Genomic DNA, 16,915 nt, shown 5'->3' with positions numbered 1-16,915 from the left:
CAGCCAGCTAGATAGCATTTCCTTGGTGACATTTTTCAATCAGGAGAATTCACTACAATATTCAATGCATTAATAAAAACCAAATGTTTGCCAGGCATAAAATCACATGTCCATGATCAGTGGGCCTCATTTATGAAACTTTTGTAAATGGATAAGTAAATTAGGAGTCATTTGCGCATAAAATAGACTTAAAATAGAATAAACTTTTGTCCAGATTCACAAATGCAACATACACCCCAGATTTGTTAGTTAAACACGTATTTGTTAGTGAATTCCAACAATTTGTAAATAGGGTGTGAGTGCACACTCATTTTAAAGTTATAATTATCCACACCCATGAAATTGCCATATAAGGAAGCAGGGCTTGATATTAACACCCACCTGCCAAATGCAGTTAGAGATCAGCAGTGGCAGGTAACTCCAGCATTCTAACTAGCCACTTGGTGGGTGACGTTTTCAGGGGTTTTCCTGCATTGAAAATTCTGTGAATGTCGGGCCACCTTGCAGAGAAAATGTAATTTTATTCATCTTGCGTTTAGCGCATTTTAAGCATAAATATGCTTAAATATGTCATTTCTGACATGCGCATCTGCTCAGGCCAAATGAAACATGGTCTCACGAGAACCACCACAGCACACACACAACAGCATGTTGATAGATAGCCAGAGCTCTGGGACAGCAAGGAACAGAACTTGTATCAATCAGGCTTGGCTCGATATCACGGCAAAGACCATAAACTTATTGTGGCGGGGGGGCGTGGTCATGTGTCGGTCTGCGGGAGAGCGGTAAGGCTCGTCACCTGGGTCGTAATTATCTCTAACACCTGTCTCTAATTATAGTGATGGTGGAGGGAGACCTGATAAGGCACGCCAGAGCATCAGTGGGGGAGAGAGAGTGACCCACAAACCGACACCAAGCATAGAGAGTGTTTTTCCCCATTACTTTGTGTTTGATTTATTTTGTATTGACTGTTACCGTCAGGTGTCTGAAAAATTATAAAGATTAAAAGTCTGATCTTGAACCTGCTTTGCTGTCACCTGACTCCTCCATTGCCCACGAACTGAGAACCTTTTACAGTGGTGCCGAAAACCTGGCTTTGGAGGAGAACGCAGTTATGGAGTCCTCACCGCTGGGCGAAGTCTTCAAGACCCTCACCAGTGTCCAGCAAATACAACACCAAGCCCTCATGGAGGTACGCCTGGAGCAGGAACAACGCTTCCAACTCCTGCTCCAGGCACAAGTGGAGGACTGGCAGGTGCTCCGGAGCCTTATCGCCAGGGAGGGGGCTGACGCTGTGACCTCCCCAGAGCCTACTCCACCAGTGGCTCTCATGAAGATGGGGCCAAATGATGATCCGGATGCATTCCTTGACCTATTTGAGAAGACCGCAGAAGTTTGGAGGTGGCCTCCAGATCAGTGGGCGGCAGGCCTGTTGCCCTTACTCTCCAGGGAGGCGCAGCAGCACAGCAACTTCCCACCACCAGCCTCCTAGATTACAGCCACCTAAAGAAGGCCATCCAGCAATGGGTCGGTCGGACCCTGGAGCAGAGTTGGCAGCTTTTCCGGTCTCTGAGCTTCGGGAAGCACGGCCGCCCATTCGATTTTGCGCAGCAGCTCTGTGACGCCTGCCGGAAATGGTTGCTGGTGGGGGGAACCTGCAGCATCGTGGAAATTGTCGATCTGGTGGTTCTGTAACAGTTTTTTTTTTATGCATTTGGCAGACGCTTTTATCCAAAGTGACTTACAGTGTACTTATTACAGGGACAATCCCTGTAATTTGCCTTGCTCAAGGACACAATGGTGGTGGCTGTGGGGATCGAACCGGCAGCCTTCTGATTACCAGTTATGTGCTTTAGTCCACTACACCACCACCACTCTGTCCCGGCATCACTGGAGGAGGCCGTCCAGTTGGCTACATGGCCACATTTCCAGGAGGCGGCAAAGTAGTGTCTTCTCTCTCTTCTCTATCTCCACCCCCTGTGTCTCAGTTCCCCCCCCTCCTGTCCCCCTCAGCCCCGCCCAGTCCCGACTCCTCGGAGGTGGGGAGGAGCCCCACCCAAACCCCACCCCCTGTCCTGAGGACCCTTCCCCTTGTCTGTCCCTCCCACTCCCCCTGTCTCCCTCTGCTCTCCCTCCCAGGTTGGCGAGACCGCCCTCACGAGTGCGGAAGGAAGACCTGGGCCGGTCTGCTGGAGCTGCGGGGAAACCGGACACAGCCAGGAGCGGTGTCCAGTGATGGAGGTGGGGACACTGGTCCAGATCCCCAATGCTACACAGGCTGCCCCCGATCGGGCAGGGGTGTATCGGATACCGGTAAGAGTTAAAGGGGATACACATCAAGTTTTGGTGGATACAGGTTACTCTCAAATCTCGATCCACCAATGCTTGGTGCAAGGTGGGGCATTGGATAAGAATAAACAGGTAAGGGAGAGGTGTGTGCATGGTGACATTCACAAGTATCCAGTGGTTACCATTGAGCTATGATTCAGGGGAAAAAGGCGTAGAGTCGAGGCTGCGGTTAATTCCCACCTCACCCATCCACTAATTTTGGGAACCAATTGGCCCGGCTTTAAAAATCTGTTAGGGGTAATGTGTGTGGATGGGTCCTGCAAAGTAATGTCGCGATGTGTGGCGTGCAATGCTATGGCTGGAGAGGCGTGCCAGGGCCGTCAATGTTGGCTCCACGTCAGGAGGCTTCAGATGTTCTCAGGGACTTCCCTGAGGGGGATTTCCCTCTGGAGCAGTCACGTGACGAATCCCTCAAGCACGCCTTTGACAAGTAATTGATCAACAGCTCCAGCCTAATGTTGCGCTCACATACCCATACTTTTCTATTATTGAGGAGCGGTTGTATCGAGTGACACAGGACACTCAAACTAAAGAGAATACAACTCAGCTATTAGTACCCAAGAGCCACCAGAAAACACTCTTCCAGGCGGCTCACTATAACCCAATGGCTGGCCACTTAGGTCACAAAAAGACTTTAACCATATAATGGCTCATTTCTTTTGGCTGGGCATTCACAGGGACGTTCGCAAATGGTGTGCGGTGTGCCTTGAATGTCAGTTGGTGAATCCACCGGCAGCCCCAAAAGCGCCATTGCGCCCTCTGCCGTTGATCAAGGTCCCCTTCGAGAGAATTGGCATGGACCTTGTTGGGCCATTAGAGCGGACTGCACGCGGCCATCGCTTTGTATTAGTTCTGGTGGATTATGCAATGCAATATCCAGAAGCAGTGCCCCTGCGCAACATCTCAGCACATAGTGTTGCGGAGGCATTCTTCAAAATTATCTCCCGAGTGGGGATTCCAAAGGAAATCCTCACTGGTCAAGGCACAACATTCATGCCATGTACACTTTGCGAACTATATGAATTATTAGGCATTAAATCGATTTGCACCAGCGTTTATCACCCGCAAACCGACGGGTTGGTCGAACAATTTAATAAAGCCCTAAAAAACAAGATTCGTAAGTTCATACACGAAGATGCTAAGAATTGGGATAAGTGGCTCGAACCCCTGCTGTTTGCAGTACGAGAGGTCCCGCAAGCCTCCACTGGGTGTTCCTTATTTGAGTTACTGTATGGGCGCCGGATGCGCGCCGTGCTTGATGTCATATGGTAAGCTTGGGAGGAAGGACCTTCGAATAGTAAAAATCTAATTCAATACGTTCTTGACCTTAGAGCAAAACTCCACACTTTGGGGCAGGTAACACAGGAGAATTTGCTCCAAGCGTAAGAACGTCAACGCCGACTGTATGACAGGGGCACTCGACTACGGGAATTCGCACAGGGAGATAAAGTGCTTGCATTTCTGCCCACCTCGAGCTCCAAATTACTCGCCAAGTGGCAAGGACCCTTTGAGGTCACACGACGAGTCGGAGATCTTGATTATGAGGTTAGGCGAACAGATAGGAGAGGGGCACGTCAAATCTACCACCTCAACCACCTCAAACAATGGAGGGAGGCGGTGCCTGTAGCCATGTTGATGGTAGTTCTGGAGAGGGCGGAGCTTAGGCCGGACGTATCTCCCAAATCAAGTTCATTCACCCCTGTCCCTTGCGGAGACCACCTCTCACTGTCGCAGCTTACAGACATTGCCCAGTTGGAAGCGGAATTTGCGGATGTGTTTTCACCCCTACCCGGTCGCACAAACCTCATAGAGCACCATATGGAGACCACCCCAGGGGTGGTCATTCATAGCCACCCCTATCGTCTCCCTGAACACAAGAAAAAGACCGTTCAGGAAGAATTAGAGGCAATGCTTGAAATTGGCATAATACAGGAGTCGCACAGCGATTGGGCCAGCCCAGTAGTTCTGGTACTGAAGAGCGACGGCTCGGTCTGGTTCTGTGTTGACTACCGGAAAGTGAACACGGTGTCCAAATTTGCCGCTTATCCAATGCCGTGAATTGACGAGTTACTCGATCGGTTGGGCGCGGCTCAATTTTACTTGATGCTGGACTTAACAAAGGGTTATTGGCAGATCCTTTTAACTCCAATATCCCAAGAAAAGACTGCTTTTTCCACACCGTTCGGATTACACCAATTTGTGATGCTTCCATTTGGTTTGTTTGGAGCCCCGGCCATGTTTCAGCGCCTTATGGACAAGATCCTCAGACCACACACGGCATATGCCACCACATATCTAGATGATATCATCATTTGTAGTAATGACTGGCGGCGGCATATGCAAAACCTGAGGGCTGTCCTGTGAGCGCTGCAACAGGCGGGACTCACGGCCAACCCGAAAAGTGTGCAGTTGGGCGGGTGGAACTTAGGTATCTGGGGTTCCACTTGGGTCATGGGCAGGTGTGTCCACAGGTTAACAAATCCGCAGCGATTGCAGCCTGCCCAGCACCCAAGACCAAAAAGGAGGTAAGGTAGTTTTTGGGGCTGGCTGGCTACTACCGAAGGTTTGTGCCTAGCTACTCTGATGTCACCAGCCCACTGACTGACCTTACTAGAAAGGGGGCTCCTGATCCGGTCCAGTGGACAGAGTCGTGCCAACAGGCCTTCCTTAAGTTTAAGTCCACACTGTGTGGGGGGCCGCTTTTGCATGCACCTGATTTCTCTCTCTCCTTTATTTTGCAGACTGATGCATCTGACAGGGGACAGGGCGCAGTGATCTCGCGGGGGTGGGTTGGCCAGTGCTATTTATTAGTCGCAAGCTCTCCTTCAGGGAGACAAACCATTGAGAAGGAGTGTCTTGTGATTAAGTGGTTCTTACCCTCTGCTACTACCTGCTGGGGCAGGCCTTCACCCTCTGTTCCGATCATGCTCCTCTGCAGTGGCTCCACCGCATGAAGGATACTAACACGTGGATCACTCGTTGGTCCCTTTAAGTTCGAGGTGATCCACAAACCGGGGGCGCAGATGGTTGTGACTGACTTTTTCTCCAGAAATGGGGGGGGGGGAGTAGGCAGGCCGGATGTTGCCCCGGCCTGAGTCAGTGGTGGGGGTATGTGGCGGGGGGGGCGTGGTCATGTGTCGGTCTGCGGGAGAGGGTGAGCGATAAGGCTCATCACCTGGGTCGTAATTACCTCTAACACCTTGTCTCTCATTATAGTGATGGCGGAGGGAGACCTGATAAGGCACACCAGAGCATCAGTGGGGGAGAGAGAGTGACCCACAAACCGACACCAAGCTTAGAGTGTATGTTATCCCCATTACTTTGTGTTTGATTTATTTTGTATTGGCGGTTACCGAAAGGTGTCTGAAAATTTATAAAGATTAAAAGTCTGACCTTGAACCTGCTTCGCTGTCTCCTGACTCCTCCATTGCCCACGAACTGAGAACCTTTTACACTTATGTTACTAATTTAAATTCTATAGAGAATGTTATACTTTAAAGCATTATATTGAGAAAGTCAAACCTCTCAAACTGCTAGAGAGCCTCGATATTATAAACAGCACTGATGAGGTAAAGACAAACATCAATTACATGGCTTATATAAAAACACATCATCATCCTTACTAAAAATGTATCATGTTTTTTACTGCAGTAACACTGACTTGTAACTGGTAAAGATTAATATTCAATCTTTTAGGGTGAATCTATAAGACTTAATTTTTATTACTGAATTTACTGTAATTGTAAAAGTTTTACTTAAAGTTTTCTAAATGTGTTTAGGCTACTAGTTTTTTCATAATAAATACTATAGTTTATTTTTTTTAGAAAGACTATCTACATTGGCCTAACCATGGTAATGAGGAGCCATTTATGGTCTTACCTGAGGTTATGGCCTTATTATTATATATGCCACTATTAAACAACAGAAGAACAATGGTAAACTTTCAAAAAGGCAAGTACAATTTAGAATGAAGGGGTTAAAATCTGGACTTTAATAAAAAGGTTTTCCTCCTGTTCTTTCCTACTCCTCATCTCATTCTCATTCAAATAAGATACAAACAAATGCATGCAGTTAAAGTCTCTAGTTATCTTTATCACTTTTTACAAAGTGGGTGATCTATGCAGAACAGTAATAAAAGGGTTTTTAAAATGAAGTGAACTCAAATCGTAACATTTTTATTTAGCAAACGCACTGGTATTCCAGTCTCAAATAAAGTGTGAACTATAATCTAGTAAAGATTTGCAAGCTACAATAGTGTGCGGGGCTTTTCCTTTGTTTTTTCTTTTTTTTTCTATTGTATTGTGTACGCACGTTTATTTATAGATTTAACAGCATTAACATAAACCATGCATTATCAACTCGATTTATCGATGCCTATACTGAATTAGTGAAACCTAAATTAAACCTAATCACATTAGAGAGTATACATTTTTTAGAGAAGATAAAATGTAAACTGCTTCTTCCCACAACCTTTTCACTACAACTGCTTTTTACTAATATATGTTATTTATTAAGGTTACTTTCATTTTTTCAGTAATTATAAAAAAATATATTGCATTAGTTAATTATTTAATTTAATTTCACTTCTATCAAAATGTAGTCAAAGTAGTTTTCCAAAAAGACCACAAAACATTTGGATGTCTTAGATGCACAATTTACATTTGGTTAGGAGCAGGTGTAAATTCTGTTTGTAGCAACTAACATTTTGAAAATATAAAAAATTCATGAATGGGAGAATTTACATCATAACGGCTTTACGAACGATTAACAGAAATAATTGTTCTGCTTGCATATCACGAATGAGGCCCAATGAATGTAAGACGGCGCAATAGTGCAAGTAATAGTTCTGGCCTAAAACCCTCTCACACTGGTCCCGGGCCAGGCTATCTTTATTGTCGAGCCCTGTTGTCAAACACTTGTACTTTATAACTGCTGGTTTACTGTATACCCTGTCTAAATCCACATCTTTGGCAGTCTGTACTATGCCCAATTTTCAGTTTCACTCACTTTTGGGTTAATATCTGGACCGCTGCGATGCTATCAAACTCCAGATGTGGACATTCAGATGTATTTCTTGTCAAGCAGTAGTTGTGTAGTAGTGCCAAGGAAACTTCACAATAATATATATATATATATATATATATCTTTTTTAATAATAATTCTTCCATCTGAAATAAAGTGCAATATCTAAGTAGTAAATTATCCCAAAAGCCTGCTTAATGGAAAGAGCATCCACCCACTATCTTGCTTTGCTTGACTTCCAAAGAGCTAGAAGCTGGGCAGAAGGTCATCACTGCCTGCATGCATTCATTGCATGAAGTCATTGTGGATAGAAATAGCCCAGAGGTGTGCGTGTGCAAGAGGATGGTGGACTCAAATGACTGTGTCCTAGCTTCATCCACAGCAAATTTTCCATCAGACTGACTTGAAACAAAACGTTAAAGAAAGTTAACAAAGTTAAAGAAGCTTTTGGAAAGTTTTCCTCTCCCCTCTGGCCATGTGGACAGAGAAACTGCCTGTCGTGTTTTGATTTTCAGAATCCGTGGAGTTGGAGAGGAAGAAGACCCTGGAGGGGCATTTCCCTTATAAAACAGAAAAAGGAGACTGTGGAAGGCAGTTGACAGGTGTTCCACTGTGGAATTTAAGTTGAAATTGAATAGATATGAACTACTCTTGGGAAGACTTGACTAAAAAAGAGATGAGCAGGCACACAACCAAATTATCCTAGTCTGGGTGTGTGCAAGTCCATGGGCATTCAGGGATGTGTGGCTTTAAATCAAGGGTATGCAGGTTTGGTGGTATTTCACAGCTGACCTAATTTCCATAGCAGACAGAATGTGCATAAAATGTTGAACAGTTGGTTGATGTACAATGATGGATGTCAGTGTCAAATCTTTTGAAAGTTTGAAATGTCTTGGCCCATTTGAACATTCCGTCAATGCAAGTCTATGGGATTTTTCTGATTTTTGATTGTCTGCTGTGTGAAAACCACAAGTCCTTTCATTTAGAAACTACTACAGAGCAGTATGATGGTCTGTGCCGAGTTTGGTGGATGTAGCTTGACAGCTCTAAGAGAAGTTAGTGTTGGAATTGTTGGTCTCAGTTTAGGGATTTTGAAAATATCCCTAAACAATGTTTGTAGAACTACAGTATGTTGGCTTCACCAAGCCAACAAAATGAGATGGCCCACATGTATGCATATGAATGGAAGAAATAAGAATATTAAATAAGTCATCTTGACAAACAGTTTGGGGGATTTCATGCTTTTCCTATTCAAAAATATAGGAGATGAACTGGCATTAAAATAGACTTAAAATAGCTGCCCGTAGGCATTACCAAAATGGCCACCAAGTGAACTGACTTGCCTTAAAGAGACTTTGAGACTAGTCAAGTTGTGCTTCCTATCTTGGACCTGACTTCTAAGTTCTGAGAGAATGTGGATATGTTCGGAATTGCATACTACCATACACCTTGTACTATTTTTGCAGTATGCAGTACGTATACTGTTGTTATTATTATGCACATTTTCTGTATGCATGGAATACCCAGATTAACTACTACATTAGCCAATATGTGCATTGTGCAGTATGCACCAAATAAATAATTGGACATAAAACAAAATAAAAATGTGTTGAAATTGTGGTATTATGTAAGAAGAAATAAATCATGGAGTCTCTAGAAATAGTTGAATTTCACCTCCGGTTTGCGTCAAAGTTCTGTTGGTGATTTTTCTTTCTTTTTTTTCTTTTTTTTTTTTGGCAAAATTACCATATTACTGCTCATTATCCCACTTATTACAAGACTACTTGCCAAATACATAAATAAATGGATATCAAATATTTATTTGAGTTTACTTGTTGAGATCGTGGAATGATACGAGAAGTAGGAAAGATGGATCGCAATACCCGGATGACTGGTCTGATATAAATTTTTCTTTAATATCAGATGGATGGCTCGACTGACCAATCAGAATTATGTGTTCCAGAGAGCCATGTAATAATGGCTTTTATTTTATTTTATTTATTTTATTTCTGAGAACTGAATGCCACTCACTAATTTTAACATACAATATAATCAGGTCATGTGTATACTACAGTTTGAACATTCTTGCATATTAAATACTATTCTGCCATTTTGAAAATGCAGGATATACAGTTTAAATACAGTTTATGCTGCACAGTATGCAATATTCTAGTCTGTCATCCGAAACACAGCCTGTGAGTGAAGAAAGAGAGGGAGGGGAAGATGGAAATTGTATTTGAGGAGGGTTGTAAAGGAAGAAAAGAGCCAGACAAGGTCAGTCATTTTGCCATATTTTATGGCCACTCCTCCACCCCTCCCTTTCTCTCTGCCTATTGCACTCTGCCTATTGTTCTCTCTATCTACACCTTCTCTCTCTCTCTCTCTCTCTCTCTAACTCTCTCTCTCTCTCTCTGACCTGATCTTTTTCCCTATTCTTCTCCCATTTCTGTTCAACAAGCAAGACATTAAGTAATAGTAATGATTCCGGTTCCCCTCCACTCCAAGGGTCTAATGCAATAAACTGAACTGCAGGGAGGGAGGGAGAAAGGCGATCTAGAGAAATTATCAGTTAATCCAATCAAGGACAACGTTTACTGGGCCAAAACAGATCACCAGTCAAGGCTATTAATTATTATTTTACCATTCAGGGCAAACATTCTCTTCATCATAAACTGACTTATTGGCTAATAGAGACACTGTTAGTTTGTCATTACCATATGCCACTATTGTTATGTTATTAAAGTAATACTCTTTGTTTTTGTTGTTGAATAATAGGTGTTTTCCCTTCTCTTTCCCCCTTTGCTCTTTTTCTGAAGGCGTTGTGATGCATTTTCTACTTCCAAAGCTGAGGTTAATTTAGAGCAGCATCTTTTGTTTGTTCCCAACCAAGAAACAAGCCCATTTTTCTGTGCAGAGGCACAAAATTCCTTTCAAACACAAATCTTTTAGATTTTCAGCATGGCTTTTCAAGGTCATTACATTGCACAGCATTTTGCTTTTTCCCAATCAGACGACTCTCGCCAGCCTCAGAGTTATCACAGCAGTCTGAGCCAAACGCAAAGGGCCAAGAGTTCAAGGAACATGCTGTGAACAAATCACCAAATAAAATCTAAAAATGCTGAGTGAATCAACGCCATAATATGTGTGTATAATGTGCATAATAATGAACACAAATCAGGCCACGAGTCATTTAACCCTCCATTTACTCAAGACTCATGGCTGTTTAGCCAAATTACTGCAGGTGTCTAGAACATCAACCAGCCAAATGGTAATTATCAGCATGGACACAGTTATCTGCCTCTTATTTTTGACTTTTTAGGCTGCTTCAGATACCTGGGCCTGGGATGATTCCAGCTCAAATCAGAGCAAAGAACTAAAAATAGTTTGATTAGTATCAGTCTCCCACCACCCTGATGCAGTTAAACAAGATCCTGCCATGAAGAATTTCACAATTGTGCAAGGTTAATACCACAGCTCTCCCACACACTCACTGACAGTAAGTTCTTTAAAAAAAATCATATTTGCAGGCACCTGACTTTTGGGGGTAAAGGTAGATTTTACTTCCAAATAAATGATTAAGGAAACTGATTATTATTGTAATTGTTTCATTGCAAATTTCTACATAATATTTTCGGGTTTAATAAAGTATATTTCATCTCCATCATTATTGAATCCTCCTTTAGTTTTTTTAGTTTAGTTTTATTGTGTAGTGCAGACCTACTGTTGTGGTATTGCAGTTTACTTGCATTGTCCACCGAGGATGTAGATTGTGCGAGTGGGAAAGCAAGAGACAGACACAGCGAGGCATTTATTTGAAATATTAATACACATAAAATTTCCAAAAGGAGGAATTAAAGTATAAATGTCGCAAAGTGTCCAAAATAAAAGGAGAATCTGGCATCCTCGAGGTGAGATGGCCCGACATCCTAGCCTGCCAACCGTACCGGGGGTCCGGGGAAGTGGGTGCATCTAACTTGGCTGGTACCCTTACCGCTCTGCTCCTGGACCTGTGAGGACACCAGTGTGTGGACACATGGACATAAAAGCCGGCTCTAGGAGAGGCACGCTCTACTTTTTAATGGCAGCGGTGATGAGGCTATATTAATATCAGGTGCACCTCATCATCTGCTACCCAAACAAGGATTATTAAATTGCACCTCTCCTCTCTCCTGCCCACTCCCGTTGTGAACCTGGCTGAAGGACGGCCCTCAGAGTCGGGGCGACGATGACATGAGCGAGGGGCGGGTCATCCAGCCACAAATGTAATATAAAAATAAAGTGTCTTCAATTTAACTTGTATCAGCCTTATCACGAGTATCATGTGCAGTATATGGGATATACAGTATGTAGTACAATACATAGGGCTGTGTCGATACAATAAAATATCGATATATCGCGATACATCGATAATATAGGTACATATTTATAAACAATTATTTGTGAATTCATATCATAAAAACACAAAAAAATTAGCACACTGTTACTATTAATTACAAAATTAATTTAATGAGCTCACCAAGAGACAAAAAAATGATTTTTTGAGCTATATGCTCTTCATCAGACATTAGTATATAACTGAAATATACCCAAATGAACTGGAATTGAAATTGGAACTGATTCATAATCGAATCAAATTATGATATCGTGATGTATCACAATATATCGAATTGTGACGTGTATTGCAATACATATTGTATCGTTAGGTGCCAGGCGATACCCAACACTAACAATACAAACATTAATGTGTGGTGGATAAAAAACATGAATAACCATATTTCAATAAGTAAATAAGAGTGTTGTTTATCTTTCTCAAAGCAAGTATCATCTCGGTTATAAATGTTTTAACGAATAAAATAATATCAAAGTGATAATAACACATCATAACTCCAGCTCTGTAGATGAATGTCTCAGAGGGATCACAGGCAATGTCCAGGTAACCTAAAACCATGGGATTCATCAACGCAGTGAGCAGGGCCAAAACACAACTCACACAAAAGAATTGTATCTGCAAGTTACTTGCAATTGTACGTTTCAACCACAGATGTCGCTAGAGAGCCCAAAGTTCCAAAGTACAGCTTTAAGACTGTTCTTTGAAGGTGAAGTGTGTAATTTCTGTGCTATTATCTGCACCAAATGGAATAGCACTCAGTTTGAGCCACCTGATTGGGCATACTGTAACAACATTAGGGTGTGAAATGGGGCCAGACTTGCTGGTCGCGCTACACTTCGCTCTCCATTCACTCCCATTCAAACATCCTCAGTGTGAGAAACCAGAAATGCAAGCTCATGCGAAGAAATTTCTTATGACGCTGTGTACCAAAGTTCAAGTTTGTTGAACTCTGAACTGTGAATCTGCATGAAGATAGGACAGGTGACCAACAGGAGATCGAAATGTTAGACACTGACCTCTTGGCTCAGTTTAAAGGATACATATTTCAAAGCTGTATGTTTTTATTATTGCTGGAAAGTGAGTAGAATGTATATTTTTGTTATTTGTAAAGTGTTATTTACTAAAACCAGAAGCTGTCCCATGTGACATTAAATCCTGGTCCATTGCGATGTCTGAAAAACCTTTGCATGCTCGAAGCCTAGTGTGACCGCCCCTTTATTGGCACAGCAAGTGCACAGTTTTGGTTTAAAGAATTTAAAAGATATATATATATATTTATATGTATATACATACAGTGCATCCGGAAAGTATTCACAGCGCTTCACTTTTTCCACATTTTGTTATGTTACAGCCTTATTCCAGAATGGATTAAATTCATTATTTTCCTCAAAATTCTACAAACAATACCCCATAATGACAACGTGAAAGTTTGTTTGAAATCTTTGCAAACTTATTACAAATAATAAACGAAAAAAAAAAAATAATCACATGTACATAAGTATTCACAGCCGTTGCTCAATACTTTGTTGAAGCACCTTTGGCACCAATTACAGCCTCAAGTCTTATTGAGTATGATGCTACAAGCTTGGCACACCTATTTTTGGGCAGTTTATCCCATTCTTCTTTGCAGGACCTCTCAAGCTCCATCAGGTTGGATGGGGAGCGTCGGTGCACAGCCATTTTCAGATCTCTCCAGAGATGTTCAATCGGGTTCAAGTCTGGGCTCTGGCTGGGCCACTCAAGGACATTCACAGAGTTGTCCTGGAGCCACTCCTTTGTTATCTTGGCTGTGTGCTTAGGGTCGTTGTCCTGTTGGAAGATGAACCTTCACCCCAGTCTGACGTCCAGAGCGCTCTGGAGCAGGTTTTCATCAAGGATGTCTCTGTACATTGCTGCATTCATCTTTCTCTCGATCCTGACTAGTCTCCCAGTTCCTGCCGCTGAAAAACATCCCCACAGCATGATGCTGCCACCACCATGCTTCACTGTAGGGATGGTATTGGTCAAGTGATGAGCAGTGCCTGGTTTCCTCCAGACATGACGCTTGCCATTCATGCCAAAGAGTTCAATCTTTGTTTCTCATGGTCTGAGAGTCCTTCTGGTGCCTTTTGGCAAACTCCAGGCAGGCTGTCATGTGCTTTTTACTGAGGAGTGGCTTCCGTCTGGCCACTCTACCATACAGGCCAGATTGGTGGAGTGCTGCAGAGATGGTTGTTCTTCTGGAAGGTTCTTCTCTCTCCACAGAGAAATGCTGGAGCTCTGACAGAGTGACCATCAGGTTCTTGGTCACCTCCCTGACTAAGGCCCTTCTCCCCCGATCGCTCAGTTTGGCCAGGCGGCCAGCTCAAGGAAGAGTCCTGGTGGTTCCAAACTTCTTCCATTTACAGATGATGGAGGCCACTGTGCTCATTGGGACCTTCAATGCTGCAGAAATTTTTCTGTACCCTTCCCCAGATCTGTGCCTCAATACAATCCTATCTCGGAGGTCTACAGACAATTCCTTGGACTTCATGGCTTGGTTTGTGCTCTGACATGCACTGTTAGCTGTGGGACCTTATATAGACAGGTGTGTGCCTTTCCAAATCATGTCCAATCAACTGAATTTACCACAGGTGGACTCCAATCAAGTTGTAGAAACATCTCAAGGATGATTAGTGGAAACAGGATGCACTTGAGCTCAATTTTGAGTGTCATGGCAAAGGCTGTGAATACTTATGTACATGTGATTTTTTTCGTTTTTTTATTTTTAATAAATTTGCAAAGATTTCAAACAAATTTCTTTCACGTTGTCATTATGGGGTATTGTTTGTAGAATTTTGAGGAAAATAATGAATTTAATCCATTTTTGAATAAGGCTGTAACATAACAAAATGTGGAAAAAGTGAAGCGCTGTGAATACTTTCCGGATGCGCTGTATATAGGTATATATATAATGGTTTTACCCATGGGCATTTTTGTTTTTCGACATGGTAATACCATGATATTTTATTGAAGTAAATATCATGGTATGTGAATATAGTAGTCATTGAGTGATGTGTATATATATATATATATATATATATATGTATGTGTGTGTGTGTGTGTGTGTGTGTGTGTGTATAAACAAATAATAAATAATGTACACCGATCAGCCACAACATTAAAACCACCTGCCTAATATTGTGTAGGTCCCCCTCATGCCACCAAAACAGCGCCAACCCTCTTCTCACCACAATTGTACAGAGCGGTTATCTGAATTACCGTAGACTTTGTCAGTTCGAAACAGTCTAGCCATTCTCTCTCATCAACAATGCATTTTTGTCCACAGAACTGCCGCTCATTGAATGTTTTTTTGTTTTTGGCACCGTTCGGAGTAAATTCTAGAGACTGTTGTGTGGGAAAATCCCAGGAGATCAGCAGTTACAGAAATACTCATACCAGCCCGTCTGGCACCAATTAATTAATTGATTATGAGTGACCAATTTTTTTTGCATGTAAACGTGGTCACTGTCATGCCTTAAGTTGTTTTCTCAGTCACAATTACTAATCTAGTTCCATATACTGGCTCCTTCATTGTTTACACTGTCTTTTCTCTCATCATAATCTCAGGCTCTCAGGCCCTCTGAAATCTCCTTTCTCTTTCTGGGTCAAGAATACCCAGAGATTACCTCCAATCCCTCTAGCTGCATTATTTATGACAAAAGCCCTTGCTCTTGTATTATTAGGATGAGGTATATAAAAATTAAATGAATCATAAGAGCCCACACAAACACACAGCTGCTTGCACGAATGCCCTTATTCTCCACAGAAGGATTTCCATCTAATCAAATGCTTTAAGAAAGGCATCGTCCTTCGGAAACACAGCGCAAGGCTCAGAGCTCGAACGACACAATGCTCACATTGCAAACATAAGATATGTATGAATGCCAAAACCTCGAGCCAAGCAGCAGATTAGAATGGTTGGATTGTTCAAGCAATCCTGAGTCGCTCTAAGCTGTAGTTATTCAAACAAATGGGATTGTACTCCAAGCAGGGGTGTGTGGGGCTGCCTGGCCTGGCTGCTCTCTTCAGCGAAAGTTACTGACAGAATTCATAGCTACTGAGTTTTTGTTGTCATTCCTCACTGTTTTCTGCTGATTTTACATTTTCTGGCATTTGAGTGGGTTAACAAGTCTTTGCTGCAGCTGCTTGATCTTTGTTATTTAGTGAAAGTCAACTAATAGTGGCTTTAAATTTGGCTACTATTTATTATTTCATTTATTATTGTTATTATAAATAACAATAATAAATAAGTTTGCTGATGACCACCGTCGTGTCATCAGCAAATTTAATGATGGCATTGGAGCTATGTGTTGCCACACAGTCATGTGTGTACAAGGAATACAAGAGTGGGCTGAGAACACAGCCCTGTGGCGCTCCAGTGTTGAGGGTCAGTGATGAGGAGATGTTGCTGCCTATTCTAACCACCTGGCGTCTGCTTGACAGGAAGTCCAGGATCCAGCTGCACTAGCTTGGAGGGCACTATGGTGTTGAATGCTGAGCTTTTTTTTTGTTATTATTATTATTATTATTGTATACATTACTTAGTACTTTAGTAAATTAAATTACTGTAGTAATTATTATCAGTTTTTGCTGTGGTATCAAAATTTGTATCGAGAATCTTGATATTTCACTGGTTTTGTTAAAGAATACTAACATTTTGGTATCGTAGCAGCACTACAGTATACATAATGTTACACAAACATTGGATTCTGACGTGCCTTGGTGCCTTCCTAGCTCCGTATACTGCCTTCGAAGGCAGCGTTTTTAGCTTTTAACACAAACCAAATGGTTTTTAGAACAGACACAAAGGAGCAAAACAGGAAGTGTTTGTCATTTGAAATGAGCAATGCCCTCCCTCCCCAAACGGGTGGGTATGACTGTGTCATTAGGCCAATCAATCAGTCGATATGAAACCCCATACATGCTGACCATGATGTTTTTTTATTGTTCTCTCAGAATCACACTAAATGGGATGAAAGTGTCTCGGCCTGACGTGAGAATCGGCCGCTACAGGATGATCAAGCATGAAAGAGACAAGCACAATGAACCAAACCCCCAGAGGTAAGACTCTGTTCTTCTGCCACCTCCTTCCAGTGGAGTCTGAAAGCATTGGCCCCACCTGTTTAAGTTTTG

At 42.5% G+C, this 16,915-nt stretch overlaps 1 protein-coding gene across 3 annotated transcripts in view; it reads left to right on the top strand.

Moving 5' to 3' along the window:
* The window catches only part of LOC127442145 (beta-1,4-galactosyltransferase 2-like), a 230,419-nt gene that overhangs the window by 197,287 nt on the left and 16,217 nt on the right, over positions 1–16,915 (top strand). For all 3 annotated transcript variants that reach the window (XM_051699990.1, XM_051699988.1, XM_051699989.1), the window contains one exon: positions 16,739–16,843. In XM_051699990.1, coding sequence (XP_051555950.1) covers positions 16,739–16,843 — 105 coding nt within the window. The remainder of the gene's footprint in view (positions 1–16,738; positions 16,844–16,915) is intronic.

This window comes from Myxocyprinus asiaticus, chromosome 6 (genome assembly GCF_019703515.2).
Source record: "Myxocyprinus asiaticus isolate MX2 ecotype Aquarium Trade chromosome 6, UBuf_Myxa_2, whole genome shotgun sequence".
NCBI lineage: Eukaryota > Metazoa > Chordata > Actinopteri > Cypriniformes > Catostomidae > Myxocyprinus > Myxocyprinus asiaticus.
The sequence above is the reverse complement of the archived record's forward strand: the minus strand, read 5'-3'. Positions and strand labels throughout refer to the sequence as shown.